Source organism: Camarhynchus parvulus, unplaced genomic scaffold (assembly GCF_901933205.1).
Source record: "Camarhynchus parvulus unplaced genomic scaffold, STF_HiC, whole genome shotgun sequence".
In the NCBI taxonomy this organism is placed as follows: domain Eukaryota; kingdom Metazoa; phylum Chordata; class Aves; order Passeriformes; family Thraupidae; genus Camarhynchus; species Camarhynchus parvulus.
The window spans coordinates 130803-146936 of NW_022148237.1; the positions used below are offsets into that span (position 1 = coordinate 130803).

At 53.6% G+C, this 16134-nt stretch overlaps 1 protein-coding gene across 1 annotated transcript; it reads right to left on the reverse strand.

Moving 5' to 3' along the window:
• Positions 1 to 3235: 3235 nt before the first annotated feature.
• On the reverse strand, positions 3236 to 16098 carry EEF1G (eukaryotic translation elongation factor 1 gamma). Its single transcript, XM_030970023.1, has 11 exons — positions 16024 to 16098; positions 14165 to 14323; positions 11870 to 11933; positions 10770 to 10839; positions 10130 to 10178; positions 9229 to 9372; positions 8030 to 8159; positions 7170 to 7380; positions 6476 to 6648; positions 4597 to 4721; positions 3236 to 3511 (listed from the first exon to the last, which is right to left on the reverse strand). Exons 1-11 carry the CDS (start codon positions 16036 to 16038, stop codon positions 3353 to 3355), a joined length of 1299 nt encoding a protein of 432 aa, XP_030825883.1. The 5' UTR covers positions 16039 to 16098; the 3' UTR covers positions 3236 to 3352.
• Positions 16099 to 16134: the final 36 nt, after the last annotated feature.

A 16134-nucleotide genomic window follows, 5' to 3' on the forward strand; every position in this document is an offset into this window, starting at 1 on the left:
TTTCCCCACCCGCGGTTCCGGGGCTGTTCGCGGTGGGACCGGGCCGATTTTGGGCCAATTTGGGGCGGATTTGGGGCGGATTTGGGGTGGATTTGGGGCCGATCTGGGGCTGTTTTGGGGTGGATTTTGGGGTGGATTTTGGGGCCGTTCCTGGTGGCACCAGGACCGATCCCGGGCCGGTTCTGGAGCCGTTCCCAGGGCGGTACCGGGACCATTCCGGGGCCGTTTTGGGGCCGTTCCTGGGTGGGATCGGGGCCGGTCCCGGGTGGTTCCGGGACCATTCTGGGGCTGACCCGGGCCCGTTTTGGGGCCGATCCTGGGCGGTTCTGGAGCCGATCCCGGGCCCGTTTTGGGGCCGTTCCCGGGGCTGTTTTGGGGCCGATCCCGGGGCCGCTCGGGGCTGTTTCGGTGCCGTTCCCGGGCAGTCCCGGAGCCGTTCCGGGCCCGTTTTGTGGCCGATCCCGGGTCCGATCCGGGCCCGTTCTGGGGCCTCTCCCGGGGCTGCTTTGGAGCCGTTCCGGGGCCGTTCCGGGCGGTCCCGGAGCCTCCGGTGCCAAATCCCGGCGCATTCCCGAGCGCTGCCTCATCACCCCCGCCCCCCCCCGGCCCCGCCCCGGGCCCCGCCAAGCCCGGGAGGACACGGGGGGGACACGGGGGGGACACGGGGGGGGACACGGGGGGACACGGGGGCACGGGGGACACCGGGGGGGGACATTGGGGGACCCAAAGGGGATATTGGGGGGACACGGGGGGACACCGGGTACACGGGGCGGGGGACACCGGGGGGGACGCAAAGGGGACACGGGGGGGACACTGGGGGTGGGGGCGGGGCGGGGCCGCCCCCCCCCAAAACGCCGCTCGGGGTGGGGGAGGGGCGGATCCGCTGTCACCTCCAGATGTGGCGACACCGCTGGAAGGGACACGGGGGGGGGGGTTTGGGGACACGAGGGGACCCCGCGGGGCGGGCGGGGGGGGGGACGTTTGGGATTTGGGGACGTTGTTTGGGATTTGGGGACGTTGTTTGGGATTTGGGGACGTTGTTTGGGATTTGGGATGTTTGGGTTTTGGGGACGTTGTTTGGGATTTGGGGACGTTGTTTGGGATTTGGGATGTTTGGGATTTGGGGACGTTGTTTGGGATTTGGGATGTTTGGGATTCCGCGCTGGCCCGGCGCCACCGGGGGCGGGGGGGCCGCGCTCGGGGACACGTGGGCGACAAAGGGGGGGGCGGCAGGGGGGTCTGGGGGGGGCAGCGGGGCGGGAACCGCGGCATTCACCAGAATTCACCGAAATTCACCGAAATTCACCGAAATTCACCAGAATTCACCGGAATTCACCGGAATTCACCGAAATTCCCCAATTCCGGAATTCCTGAATTCCCTAAAACTCCCAAAATTTTTTTAAAAAAATTCCCCAATTCCGGAATTCTCGAATTCACTAAAAATCCCCCCAAAATCCCCAATTCCGGAATTCCCAAAAATTTCCCCAAAATTCCCCCAAACTCCCGAATTCCCAAAAGTTCCCCAAAACTCCAGAATTTCCCGAAATTCCCAAACATTCCCGGATTCCCGGGGAGCCGCGGGACGGGGACAGCGGTGGTGGCACTTGGGGGGTGCCGGCTCAGCCTGGGACATTCGGTGGCACCGGGCGTGGCCCAGCCGGGTGTGGCACTGTGGTGGCACCTTGGTGGCAGTGGGCGTGGCCCGGCAGCGGCAGTGGGCGTGGCCTGGCGGCAGTGGGCGTGGCCCCGCAGTGGGCGTGGCCCCGCCCGCAGGTGGCCCCTGGTGACGCTCCGGTGACACCGGGGCGTGGCCCGGCCCCGGGGATGCCCCGGCGGTGCCGCCGCACCTGGGCCAGGTGTCCCCTCCCCCCCCCAGGCGTCCCCTCCCCCCCCCGCGCGATTTGGGGCCCCGGGGAGGGGACAATGGGGGGGGGCGGTGTCACCACCCGGGGGTGACTCAGGAGGGACTGGGAGGGAACCGGGACCAAACTGGGGCTGAACTGGGAGGGACTGGGAGAAACCGGGAGGAACTGGCATCAAATGGGACCAAACTGGGAAGAACTGGGGCTGAAATGGGATCAAACTGGGAGGGACTGGGAGGGAACCGGGGCCGAACTGGATCCAGATGTGGCCACGGGGGGGGGGTGGGGTGGGCGGGGCCACATCTGGCGCTGTCCGGGGTGGGGAAGCCCGGGAAGGAAGGAAATGGGGGGGCTACTGGTTTGGGCTGGTTTGTGCTGGTTTGTACTGGTTTGTGCTGGTTTGTGCTGGTTTGTGCTGGTTTGTGCTGGTTTGGGGGTGGTTACTGGTTTGTGCTGGTTTGTACTGGTTTGTGCTGGTTTGTACTGGTTTGTGCTGGTTTGTGCTGGTTTGTGCTGGTTTGTGCTGGTTTGTGCTGGTTTGGGGGCCGATACTGGTTTATACTGGGAGGGCCCCCCCCCAGACGTGGGGGAGGGATTCTGGGGGGGATTCCCAGAAAATTCCGGAATTTCTGCCCCAATTTCATCGGGGTTTGGGATTTTTGGGGGGTTATTTTTGGGTTTTTGGTTTTTTTGGGGCTGGGGTCACCCCAGGAGCCCCCAAAATTCCCAGGATTGCTCCAGGTTCTCGTTTTTGAGGGATTTGAAGGAAAAATTGGGAATTTTGGATCATCTGGAACCCTTTGGGACCCCCCTGGAATGTCCCAAAATCCCCCAAATCCTCCCCCCAAAAAACCCAAAAAATCCCAAAAATCTCCCAAATCCTCCCTCAAAAAATCCCGAATTTTCCCCCAAAAAAACCCCAAACCCCCCAAAACTCGAACTCCCCAGAAACCCAAAAATCCCCCCCAAAACCCCAAACTCCCCCCAAAAAACCCCAAACCACTCCAAACTCTCGTCCTGTCCCAAACTTTTTATTGGATGGAGAAGCAAAACTCCCAGGGGGCCCCAAACTCCTGGAATTTCAGCCCAAAATCCCAGGAATTCAACCCAAAATCCCGGGATTTCATTTGCTATTCCTGCCCTGCTTGAAGGGCTCTGAAATCCCCGAATTTGGGACTGAAACTCCCACGAACCGAACCCGAAATCCCCGGATTTCAACCCAAATCTTATCTGAAGGTTTTGCCCCGGTTGAAGGGCTGTGGAACCCTGGGATTTTTACCCAAAATCCCAGAATTTTGACCCATTTCATGTAAAGACCTCACCCCGCTCGAAGGGCTCTGAATTTCTGAAAAAAAAACAAAAAAAAAATCGAATTTTTGACCCAAAACCGCCGGGATTTTTGCCCCGGATCAGGAGATTTTATTGGTGCGTTTTGCAAGGCTCTGCAGCCGCGGGGTTTTTGCCCAAATCCGCGCGCTTTGGCCCCAATTTCACTTGAAGATCTTGCCCTGGTTGAAGGGTTTGCCCACGTGCCGGAACTCGCCCTCCCACGTGAAGTACTCGGCCACGAGCGAGCGGCACTCGGCGCTGTCGGGGTCCAGCTTGCGCCAGGTGTACGACTCGTAATCCACCTGCCAGTCCGGGCACAGCTGGGAAAATGGGGATAAAAACAGAGAAATTGGGAGTTAGTGACAAAAATCCTGAATTTCTGCAAAAAAATCGGATATTCCCAGAGAAAACTGCATGGAAATCTGGGATTCCATGGGGATTTTGGGGTTACAACTCGTAATCCACCTGCCAGTCCGGGCACAGCTGGGAAATGGGGCAAAAAACGGAGAAATTGGGAGTTAGTGACAAAAATCCTGAGTTTCCTGCAAAAAACTGCAAAAAAATCGGATATTCCTATCAAGAACTGCATGGAAATCTGGGATTTTGGGGTGTGGGAGTTGTAATCCACCTGCCAGTCCGGGCACAGATGGGAAAATGGGGCAAAAACGGAGAAATTGGGAGTTAGTGACAAAAATCTGGAATTTCTGCAAAAAATCTGGTATTTCTAGTGAAAACTGCTTGAAAATCTGATATTTACACCGATTTTTGTGGGGATTTTGGGGTGAAAATGCAGTCCGGGCACAGCTGGGAAATGGGGATAAAACGGAAATTTAGTACAAAAAATTTCTGAAAAATTGTATTTCTAGCGAAAACTGCATGGAAATCTGATATTTGCAGGGATTTTTATGGGGATTTTTGGGATGTGCAACTCGTAATCCACCTGCCAGTCCGGGCACAGCTGGGAAAATGGGGCAAAAAACAGAGAAATTGGGAGTTAGTGACAGAAATTACAATTTCCTGCAAAAAACTGCAAAAAGAAAAAGGATATCCCCAAAAACGCCGTGGAAATTGGGATTTTTGGGATATTCCAGTGGGGATTTTTGGGGTTTTCTCCCTGTAAACCCCATCCCGTGGATTTGCTGGGGTTTTTCGGGGTGAATTTTGGATTTTTTGGGATTTCCTCCCCGTGAACGCGCTCCTGCCCCCTCATCACCCGCTTGGGGATTTTTGGGGTTGAATTTTTGGGGATTTTTTGGGATTTTCTCACGCGGAACGCCTCCCTTGATTCTGGGGGGTTTTTTGGGGTGAATTTTGGATTTTTTGGGATCTCCTCACCGTGAACGCCTCCCCTTGGATTCTGGGGGGATTTTTGGGGTGAATTTTGGATTTTTTGGGATCTCCTCACCGTGAACGCCAGCTCCTGCCCCCTCATGACCCAGACCCCCGAGATGCTGCTGTCGTGGTCCTTCCCAAAGAGCACCACGGAGGCGAAGGCGTTCTTCCTCAGCTTGTCCAGGCGCTGGAACATCCCTGAAAACGGGGCAAAAACGGGAGAGAATGGGAAAAACGGGGAAAAATGGAGAAAATGGGGAAAAAAGAAAAAAAAGGGAAAAACGGGGAAAAAATGGAGAAAATGGGGAAAAAAAAAAAAGGGGGAAAAAAGGGGAAAAAATGGGGAAAACGGGGAAAAAAAAAAAAAAAAAAAAAGGGGAAAAAAAGGGGGAAAAGTGGGGAGAAAATGGGAAAAAATGGAGAAAATGGGTAAAAAATGAAAAAAAAAGGGGGAAAACGGGGAAGAAATGGGGAAAATGGGGAAAAATTGGAGAAAATGGGAAAAAAAAGGGAAAAAAATGGGGAAAACGGGGAAAAAATTGGAGAAAATGGGAAAAAAGAAAAAAAGGGGAAAAAAAATGGGAAAAAATGGGGGAAAAGTGGGAGAAAATGGGAAAAAATGGAGAAAATGGGGAAAAAAGAAAAAGGAAAAGCGGGAAGAAAGGGGGAGGAAGGGGGAAATGGAGAAAATGGGAAAAAAATTGAAAAATGGGAAAATGGGGAAAAATTGGAAAATGGGAAAAAAAAGAAAAAAAAAAAAAAAAAGGGGGAAAAGGGGAAAATAGGAAAAATGGGGGGAAAGGGGGAAAACCAGGGAAAATGGGAAAAAAAGAAAAAAACAAGGGGGAAAAAGGGGGGGAAAATGGGGAAAACCAGGGAAAAGACAGGAAAAAAGGTGAAAAAGGGGGAAAATGGAATAAACAGGGAAAGAAATGGGGGGAAATGGGAAATAAATGTGAAAAAATGGGAAAAAGGAAAAAATGGGGAAAAAAGGAGAAAAATGGGAAAAAGGGGGAAAATGGGAAAAAAGAGAAAAAAATGGGGAAAAACGAAAAAGGGAAAGAGAGAAAAAAGGGAAAAGGGAACGGAAAACGGAGAGAAAACAGAGGGAAAAGGGAGAGGGAACACGAGAAGAAAAAGGGAGAAGGAAAAGGAGGAAAACAGGAAAAAGGAGAGGGAAAGAGCAGAAAAAAGGGGGGAAAAAGGGCAGGGAGGAAGGTGAGCGAAGAGAAGAGGATGAAGAGGATGAGGATGAAGAGGATGAGGATGAAGAGGAGGATGAAGGTCTGGCTGAGCTCCTCGGGGTAGGGAAGGACAAGCACAAGGACATGGACAGGGATGAAGACAAAAATAAGGATGAGGATGAAGATGAGGATGAAAATGAGGATGAAGAAGAGGATGAAGAAGGGGATGAGGATGATGAAGGTGCTGATGAAGGCGCGCCCATGATGAGGCTGCAGCTCATGGAGGTCTGGGGGAGCTCCTTGGGGTAGGGAAGGACAAGGACAGGACACGGACAGGGATGGGGATGAAGGTTGAAGATGAGGATGAGGATGAGGATGATGCAGATGGGGATGAAGGCCCACCTGTGATGAGGTTGCAGCTCATGAAGGTCTGGCTCAGCTCCTCGGGGTGGGGAAGGACAAGGACACGGACAGGGATGGGGATGAGGATAAAGGATGGGGATGAAGAAGAGGATGAGGATGAAGATGGGGATGAAGAAGGGGATGAGGATGAAGATGAGGATGAAGAAGGGGATGAGGATGATGAAGGTGCTGATGAAGGCGCGCCCATGATGAGGCTGCAGCTCACGAAGGTCTGGGGGAGCTCCTTGGGGTGGGACAGGACACAGACAGGGATGGGGATGGGGATAAAGGATGAGGATGAAGAAGGGGATGAGGATGAGGATGAAGATGAGGATGAGGACGATGCAGGTGGGGATGAAGGCGCACCCGTGATGAGGTTGCAGCTCATGAAGGTCTGGCTCAGCTCCTCGGGGTACCGGTACTGGCAGTACCACAGCGACCAACCCTCGCGGTCAAAGTGCTCCCAGAAATGCGGCAGCGCCACGCTCAGCGTGTCCTCGTTGGAGTACTTGCGCTTGAACTCGTCCAGGACAAACGGACTGCGGGGACGGACAGACGGACGGACACGGGGACAGTCAGTGTGACCCTCAGTGACCCTGACCCCTCACTGTGACCCCAAACCCATCAGTGACCCCTCAATGTCCCCCTGTCCCCAGCACGTCCTCGCTGGAGCGCTCGCGCTTGAACTCGTCCAGGACAAACAGACTGCGGACGGACGGATGGACAGAGTGACCCCTGACCCCTCACAGCTGTCCCCAGGTGTGTCCCCGGGTATCTCAGGTGTATCTCAAGTGTCCCAGGTGTGTCTGTAACCCCCCCAGGTGTGTCCCAGGTGTATCTCAGGTGTGTCCCCACCTCTTGGGCAGGTGAGCAAAGGGGTCCTTGGCCTTGGGCTCGGCTGTAACCTGCCCAGGTGTGTCTGGTATCCCCAGGTGTGTCCCAGGTGTCCCCAGGTGTATCTCAGGTGTGTCCCAGGTGTCCCAAATCCCCCCAGGTGTGTCCCAGGTGTCCCCAGGTGTGTCCCCAGGTGTCCCCAGGTGTATCTCAGGTGTGTCCCCACCTCTTGGGCAGGTGAGCAAAGGGGTCCTTGGCCTTGGGCTCGGCTGCCAGGACCTGCTCGCACTCGTCCAGCTCCTCCTCGGGCTGCGGCCGCTTCTCCTCCTTCCTGGGGGGCTTCTCCTTCTTGGGGGGCTCCTTGTCCCCCTTGTCCCCCTTCTTGGGGGGCTCCTTGTCCTTCTCCTTCCGGGCCTGGCTCTCCGCAAACTTCTTGGCTTTTTTACCAAAAAAAAAATCTGATTAATCTGGGGTCTTTTAGGTAAAAAAAAACGCCCAAAAATTCACGTTTTTTGCACATTTTTTACAGAATGAAATTACATTATTTTGGGGGGTTTTTTAGGCAGAAAGTGCCCCGAAATTTCACGCTTTTTGCCACTTATTTGGCTCAAAAAAAAAAAAAAAAAGCCTTTTAAATTATCCTAAAATTCACTTTTTCTGCTGGTTTTTTTTTTTTACCTCAGAAAACAGAGGGTCCTCAAGAGTCCCCAGGTGTGCCCAGGTGTGTTACACCCCCCAAGGTGTGCCCAGGTGTGTTACACCTCCCCAGATGAGTGCCCAGGTGTACCCCACCCCCCAGGTATGTCCCACCCCCCAGGTGTGCCCAGGTGTGCCCCACCCCCCCAGGTGTGCCCAGGTGTGTGCCCAGGTGTGCCCCACCCCCCCAGGTGTGCCCAGGTGTGCCCAGGTGTGTGCCCAGGTGTGCCCCACCCCCCCAGGTGTGCCCAGGTGTGCCCAGGTGTGTGCCCAGGTGTGCCCCACCCCCCCAGGTGTGTGCCCAGGTGCCCCCAGGTGTGCCCCACCCCCCCAGGTGTGCCCCACCCCCAGGTGTGCCCAGGTGTGCCCCACCCCCCCAGGTGTGCCCACCGTCGAACTGGGCCATCCTCTGGCACAGCTGCACCTCCCCCAGCACGGCCTTGAACTCCGGCTGGTTCAGGCAGGTGAGGAACCAGCGCGTGACGTTCCCAAAGGGGCCCCGGAACGCCGGGTCCAGCACCTGGCGGGGAAAAAACCACCCTGAGTACACCTGAAACACACCTGGGATACACCTGAGCCATCTGAAATGCACCCTAAAGACAGCCTAAAGACAGCCCAAGTGCACCTGGGATTCCCCAACTGCACCTGGGAAATCTGAAATGCACCCCAAATACACCTGGGAAATCTGAAATGCACCCCAACTGCACCTGGGATTCCCCAAATACACCTGGGATCCCAAAGGGAGCCCTGAACGTGTGGTCCACCACATGGGGAGGGGAAAACCACCCTAAATACACCTGAGATACACCTGGGATACACCTGAGATACACCTGAGATACACCTGAGTTACACCCGGGATACACCTGAGTTACACCCGGGATACACCTGGGATACACCTGAGATACACCTGAGATACACCCGGGATACACCTGGGTTACACCTGAGATACACCTGGGTTACACCTGAGATACACCTGGGTTACACCTGGGTTACACCTGAGATACACCTGGGATACACCCGGGATACACCTGGGATACACCTGAGATACACCTGAGATACACCCGAGATACACCTGAGATACACCTGAGATACACCTGAGTTACACCTGGGATACACCTGGGTTACACCCGAGATACACCTGGGATACACCTGAGATACACCTGAGATACACCTGAGATACACCTGGGATACACCCGGGATACACCTGAGATACACCTGGGATACACCTGAGATACACCTGGGATACACCTGAGATACACCCGGGATACACCTGGGATCCCCAGAACCGCCTCCAGGACAGTCCTAAACCCCTCTGGGACTCTGAAAAAACCTCCCTGACACCCCCAAAACTGCCTTAAATCCCTCAAAATGCCCCAAAATCCCCCGAAAGGCCCCGAAATGCCCCCAAACCCCGCGGTACCTGTTTGTAGAGCCAGAGCAGGGCGCACACCAGGCTGATGTCGGCCAGGCTCACCCTCTGGGAATGCCCCCAAAACTGCCCCAAATCCCCCCCAAATCCCCCTGAATCCCCCCCAAATCGCCCGAAATGCCCCCAAACCCCCAGAAATGCCCCCAAAACCCCATGGTACCTGTTTGTAGAGCCAGAGCAGGGCGCACACCAGGCTGATGTCGGCCAGGCTCACCCTCTCCCCCACCAGGAACGTTCTGGTTCTCAGGTGCCCGTCCAGCACCCCCAGAACCTTCCGGACCTCCTCCTTGGCCACCTCCGTGGCCTGCGGGCACAGAAACAGACAGGGGACCCCAAAAATGGGACGGGGAACCCCAAAATCGGGAAACGGACCCCAAAATTTGAGGATTGAACCCCAAAATTGGGAAGAGGAACCCGAAATTGGCGTGGGAACGCCAAACCTGGGGAACAGACCCCAAAATTGGGATGGGGGACCCTAAATTGGGGAATGCAGCCCAAAATTGGGAAATGGACCCCAAAATCGGTGAATGCACCCCAAAAATGGGGTGGAGAACCCCAGAAATGGGGAATGGACACCAAAGTTGGGATGGGGACCCCAAAGATGGGGAAGGAACCCCAAAATATGGGAATGGACATCAACATTGGGGAATGCACCCCAAAAATGGGGAACAGACCCCGAGATTGGGATGGAGGAGCCCAAAAATAGGGAATGGACCCTAAAATCAGGGAGGAGAGGCCAAAACTGGGATGGGGAACCCCAAATTTGGGAATGGAACCCCAAAACCACCCCTGACCCTCCCAAATCCCCTCAGATCTCCCGCCAGGACCCCCCCAAAAACACCCCAAAATCTCCAAAAATTCCCCCAAAACCCCCAAACCTCCCCAGACCTGTTTGTTGTAGTGCAGGATGCCCAGTGTGGGGAATGCCCAAAACCCCCTCAAAAATATTTAAAAAATCAAGAAAAATCCTAAAAAAATCCCAAGAAATCCCAAAAAAATCCTAAAAAAATCCCCAAAAATCCCCAAAAAAATCCAGAAATTCCCCCAATCCCCCCTTGTACCTGTTTGTTGTAGTGCAGGATGCCCAGCGTGGGGAACACCCAAAATACCCTCAAAAAATAATTAAAAAATTCCAAAAAAATCCTAAAAAAATCCCAAAAAATCCCAAAAAATCCTAAAAAAATCCCCAAAAATTCCCAAAATCCCCAAAAAATCCAGAAATTCCCCCAATCCCCCTTGTACCTGTTTGTTGTAGTGCAGGATGCCCAGCGTGGGGAAAACCCAAAATCCCCATAAAAAAACTTTTAGAAAATTAAAGAAAAATCCCAAAAAATCCTAAAAAAATCCCCAAAAAAATCCTAAAAAAATCTCCAAAAATCCACAAATTCCCCCAAAATCCCCTGGCACCTGTTTGTTGTAGTGCAGGATGCCCAGCGTGGGGAACGCCCAAAATACCCTCAAAAAATAATAAAAAAATTCCAAAAAAATCCTAAAAAATCCCAAAAATCCTAAAAAAATCCCCCAAAAATCCCCAAAAATCCCATAAAAAAAAAAATCCCCCAAAAAATCCAAAATTCCCCCCCTGGCACCTGTTTGTTGTAGTGCAGGATGCCCAGCGTGGGAACCCCCCAAAAAAAATAAATTAAAATGCTGCGAAACCCCAATCCCCAAATTCACTGTTTGTTGTAGTGAGATGCCCACGTGCTGGCCGGGGGCGGCGGCCGCGACGGCGCTGCCTCCGGGGTGCTGCCCCGCAGCTCCTCCGTGCTCACTGCGCCCCAAAGGGTTAACTCGTTAGCCAGCAGGGTCGGTAATTAACCAGCAGGGTCGTTAATTAGGGGAGGGACTCGTTAAAGGGCAGGAGGAATCGTTAATGAGCAATGGGAGATCATTAACGGGAATACAGAGATGAAGTTGGTGCTGCCCAGCAGCTCCTCCGTGCTCAACGCGGGCACCAAAGGGTTAATTCATCACCTACCAAGATCAATAATTAGCCACGAGAATAGTTAATTAGGAGAGGGACTCGTTAAAGGCAATGGGGGTTCATTAACGGGAACAAAGTGATGAAGTTGGTGAGCTCCTCAGTGCTCACCGTGGGCACCAAAGGGTTAATTCATCACCACGATCATTACGTGGCCACGAGAAGGGTTAATTATGAGAGGGCTCGTTAGACAATGGGAGATCATGAATTACAGAGATGGTGGTGCTGCCCGCAGCTCCTCCCGTGCTCAGGGGCTCCAAAGGTTAATTATCACGGCTGGCATTAAACACGGGTCGTTAATAGCCAGGGTCGTTAGAAGACCGCGTTAAAGGGACAAGGCCGTTAAAGGAACAAAGCCAACGCCGTGAACTCTTGTCTTGAATTCACTGAGAAATAGAAAGGGTTAATTAATTAGCCGGGAGGATCATTAATTAGCCAGGGGATCGTTAATTAGCCAAGGGGATCGTTAATTAGCCAGCAGAGCCGTTAATTAGCCAGGAGGGTCGTTAATTAGATGCAAAACTGGCTAAAAGGCAGGAGCACTTTAAGGGGGGGGGATTGAAGCAATGAGGTTGGAGCTCACTGGGGGGGAAAGGGTTAATTAATTAACCACGCAGGGTCATTAATGAGCCAGGAGGGGCGTTAATTAGGGGAGGGACTCGTTAAAGGATAGGGGGATCATTAACGAGCTACCCCCGATTGACTCGGAGCCCCACAGGAAAGGGTTAATCAATTAATGAATTAATTACTCAGCAGGGCCGATCCCAGGGAGGAGCACAAGGGGCTCATTAAGGCCCAATCAGGCTAATTAATGACCCACCATAGTAGGCGATGGCGTTGCTCTCGAAGACGCAGAACCCGTCGTCCCCTTCGAAGGCCGGGACCTGCGGGGAGATTTGGGGTGAAACACCCGAAAAACCCCAAAAAAGAAACCCCCAAATCCCCAAAACTTTAAATTCCCCCCTCAAAAATCACTAATTACCCAAAACCTTTAAATTCGCACCGAAAAAATCCCAAATTCTCAGCTCAAAACCCTCAAAACCTTAAACTCCAAATGAAAAAACCTCAAACCAACCCAAAAACCCCAAATTCTGACCCAAAAACCCAAATCCTCCCCAAAAATCTCAAATCCCCACCTCAAATCCCCAAATCCCCACCTCAAATCCCCCCAAAATCTCAAATTCCCACCCAAAAACCCCAAATTCCCACCCAAAACCCCCAATTCTGACCAAACCCCCAAATCCTCACCCCAAATCCCCCCAAAATCTCAAATTCTCACCTAAAAACCCCCAAAAGTTTAAATTCCCACCCCAAAAATCCCAAATCCCCTGAAAAACCCAAACACCCCAACCCCAAAAACCTCAAGTTCCCTTTAAAGAAACCCCAAATCCCGAATTCTGTTAAAGCCAAACTTCCCAAATTCGGGTTTTTGGGGTTTTTAGGGTTTTTTTTTGTGGTCAGGACCGACCTTCCCCAGGGGGAACGTCTTGAGGAACTGCGGGGTCTGAACCTCCCAAACCCCAAACCCCAAGTCCCAATTTTTGGGGTTATTTTGGGGTTATTTTTACCTTTCCCAGGGGGAACTTCTTGAGGAACTGGGGGCTCCGAATGTCCCAAACCCCAAACCCCAAATCCCCCAAACCCCAGTCCCGATTTTGGGGTTATTTTTGAGGCGTTTTTGGGTTATTTTTGGGGTTTTTTTAACTTCCCCAGGGGGAATTTCTTGAGGAACTGCGGGGTCTGAACCTCCCAAACCCCAAACCTGATTTTTGGGTTATTTTTTGGGTTATTTTTACTTTTCCCAGGGGGAACTTCTTGAGGAACTGGGGGGGAGGGGGGGTCCAAATGTCCCAAACCCCAATCCTGACTTTGGGGTTATTTTTGAGGGGGTTTTGGGTTATTTTTGGGGTTTTTTACCTTTCCCAGGGGGAACTTCTTGAGGACCTGGGGGCTGTGAATGTCCCAAACCCCAAACCCCAAGCCCCAAACCCAATTTTGGGTTATTTTTGAGGTGTTTTGGGGTTATTTTTGTGTTATTTACCTTTCCCAGGTGGAACTTCTTGAGGACCTTGGGGCTCCAAATGTCCCAAACCCCAAATCCCCCCAAACCCCAAACCCCCAGTCCCAATTTTGGGTTATTTTGGGGGTATTTTTGTGTTATTTACCTTTCCCAGGGGGAACTTCGTGAGGAACTGGGGGCTGTGAACCTCCCAAACCCCAAACCCCCCCAGACCCCACATTTTGGGTTATTTTGGGGTTATTTTTGTGTTATTTCTCTGTTGTTTTTGCCTTTCCCAGAGGGAACTTCTTGAGGAACTGGGGGCTGTGAATGTCCCAAACCCCAAATCCCCCCAAACCCCAGACCCCAATCCTGATTTTGGGTTATTTTGGGGTGGTTTTGGGGGTTATTTTGTGTTATTTACCTTTCCCAGGGGGAACTTCTTGAGGAATTGGGGGCTGCGAACCTCCCAAACCCCAAACCCCAAACCCAAACCCCCAATCCCAATTTTTGGGGTTGTTTTGGGGTTGTTTTCATGTTGTTTTTACCTCTCCCAGGGGGAACTTCTTGAGGAACTGGGGGGAGTCCAAATGTCCCAAACCACAAACCCCAATCCTGACTTTGGGGTTATTTTGGGGGTTGTTTTTACCTTTCCCAGGGGGAGCTTCTTGAGGAACTGGGGGCTGTGAATGTCCCAAACCCCAAACCCCAAACCCCCAGTCCTGATTTTGGGTTATTTTGGGGTTATTTTGTGTTATTTACCTTTCCCAGGGGGAACTTGAGGAACTGGGGGCTGTGAATGTCCCAAACCCCAAACCCCAGACCCCAATCGCGATTTTGGGTTATTTTGGGGTGTTTTTGGGGGTTATTTTGTGTTATTTTTACCTTTCCCAGGGGGAACTTGAGGAACTGGGGGCTGTGAATGTCCCAAACCCCCTAAACCCCAAACCCCCAATCCCAATTTTTGGGGTTGTTTTGGGGTTGTTTTCATCTTTCCCAGGGGGAGCTTCTTGAGGACCTGGGGGCTGCGAATGTCCCAAACCCCAAACCCCAAACCCAAACCCGATTTTGGGTTATTTTGGGGTGTTTTTGGGGGTTATTTTGTGTTATTTTTACCTTTCCCAGGGGGAACTTCTTGAGGAACTGGGGGCTGCGGTTGGTGTGGCCGAAGGTGAAGTGCGGCGGCGCCGAGAGCACGCGCAGCCGGGCGCCCGAGTACTGCGCGGCGATGAGCGCCTTGAAGGCGCGCCAGTTCTCGGGGTACGTGTACAGCGTCTGCGGGCGGGCCCCAGAAACGTCCCCGGGTCACCAAAGTGTCCCCAAAGTGCCACCAAGGGGTCACCAAAATGTCACCAAAGTGTCCACAAAATGTCACCAAAGGGTCCCCAGAAATCTCCTCAAAATGTCACCAAAGTGTCGCCAAAGTGTCGACAAAATGTCACCAAAGGGTCCCCAGAAATATCCCCAAACTGTCACCAAAGTGTCCCCAAAATGTCACCAAGGGGTCACCAAGGTGCCACCAAAGTGTCCCCAGAAATGTCCCCAAAAACGTCCCCAAAGTGTCCCCAGAAATGTCACCAAAGTGTCCCCAAAGTATCCCCAAAGTATCACCAAAATGTCACCAAACGTCCCCAAAGTGCCACCAAAGTGTCCCCAGAAATGTCCCCAAGGGTCACCAACGTGTTCCCAAAGTGCCACCAAAATGTCACCAAAATGTCACCAAAGTGTCGCCAAAGTGTTGACAAAATGTCACCAAAGGGTCCCCAGAAATATCCCCAAAATGTCACCAAAGTGTCACCAAAGGGTCCCCAAAGTGTCCTCAGAAATGTCCCCAAAATGTCACCAAAGGGTCACCAAGGTGCCACCAAAGTGTCCCCAAAATGTCACCAAACGTCCCCAAAGTGCCACCAAAGTGTCCCCACAAATGTCACCAAAGTGTCCCCAAAGTATCCCCAAAGTATCACCAAATGTCCCCAAAGTGCCACCAAAGTGTCCCCAGAAATGTCCCCAAGGGTCACCAACGTGTCCCCAAAGGGTCAAAGTGTCCCCAGAAATGTCCCCAAAATGTCACCAAAGTGTCACCAAAGTGTCCCCAAAGTATCACCAAAATGTCACCAAACGTCCCCAAAGTGCCACCAAAGTGTCCCCAGAAATGTCCCCAAGGGTCACCAACGTGTCCCCAGAAATGTCCCCAAAATGTCACCAAGGGGTCACCAAAATGTCCCCAAAGTGTCACCAAAGTGCCATCAAAGTGTCACCAAAGGGTAACCAAAGTGTCACCTAAATGTCCCCAAAAATTTGGGACACGGGGGTCCCGAATTGGGGACCCGCAGTGATCGGGGTCTGGAATCGCGCCCCATTTCGGGGTTCAGGATGCCCTGAGGGTCCCCAAAACGCCTCTGAAGTGTCCCTAAAGTGTCACCAAGGTGTCCCCAAAGTGTCCCTTAAAGTGTCTCCAAAATTTGGGACACGGGGGTGGCCCAGGGGGTCCCCAATTTGGGACCTAAAGCTGGACCCGCGGGGATCGGGGTGTGAAATCCCCTCGGGTTTTGGGGTGCGGGAGGCCCAGAGGGTCCCCAAAGTGTCCCCAGGGTTTGGGGACAATGGGTGGCCCGGGGGTCCCCACATGGGGGGCACAGGGGAACGAGGGCTCCGAACCCCCCGGATTTTGCGGTACCCGGGCCGGATTTGGGAGGGAATTGGGGCAGGGGGTCCCCAAAGTGTCCCCAAGGGTGTGACCCCCCCTCAATGAGGGGACACCCCCAGCCCCCCCCCTCAGGGCCCGGCTCCCCTCAGGGCCGCCCCCCCCCCGCTCCCTTCCCGCCGCCATCCGCGCCCCCCGGAGCATCCCCGCGCCTCCGGACCCGGCCGGGCCCCATCCCCGGTGTCCCGCGGCTCTCCCGGTGGCGGAGGGGAGGCGGCGGGGCGGCGGGGGAAGGAGGATGGCGGCGGATGGCGGCGGCGGCCGCACTCACCCCGGACACCGCCATCTTGGGGAGCGCGCAGAGAAGGCCGGGCCGCGGCCGCAAAGCGCGGAAGGGGAACGGGGGGAGGGGGGGACAGCGCGACAACGGCGCGCGGCGACG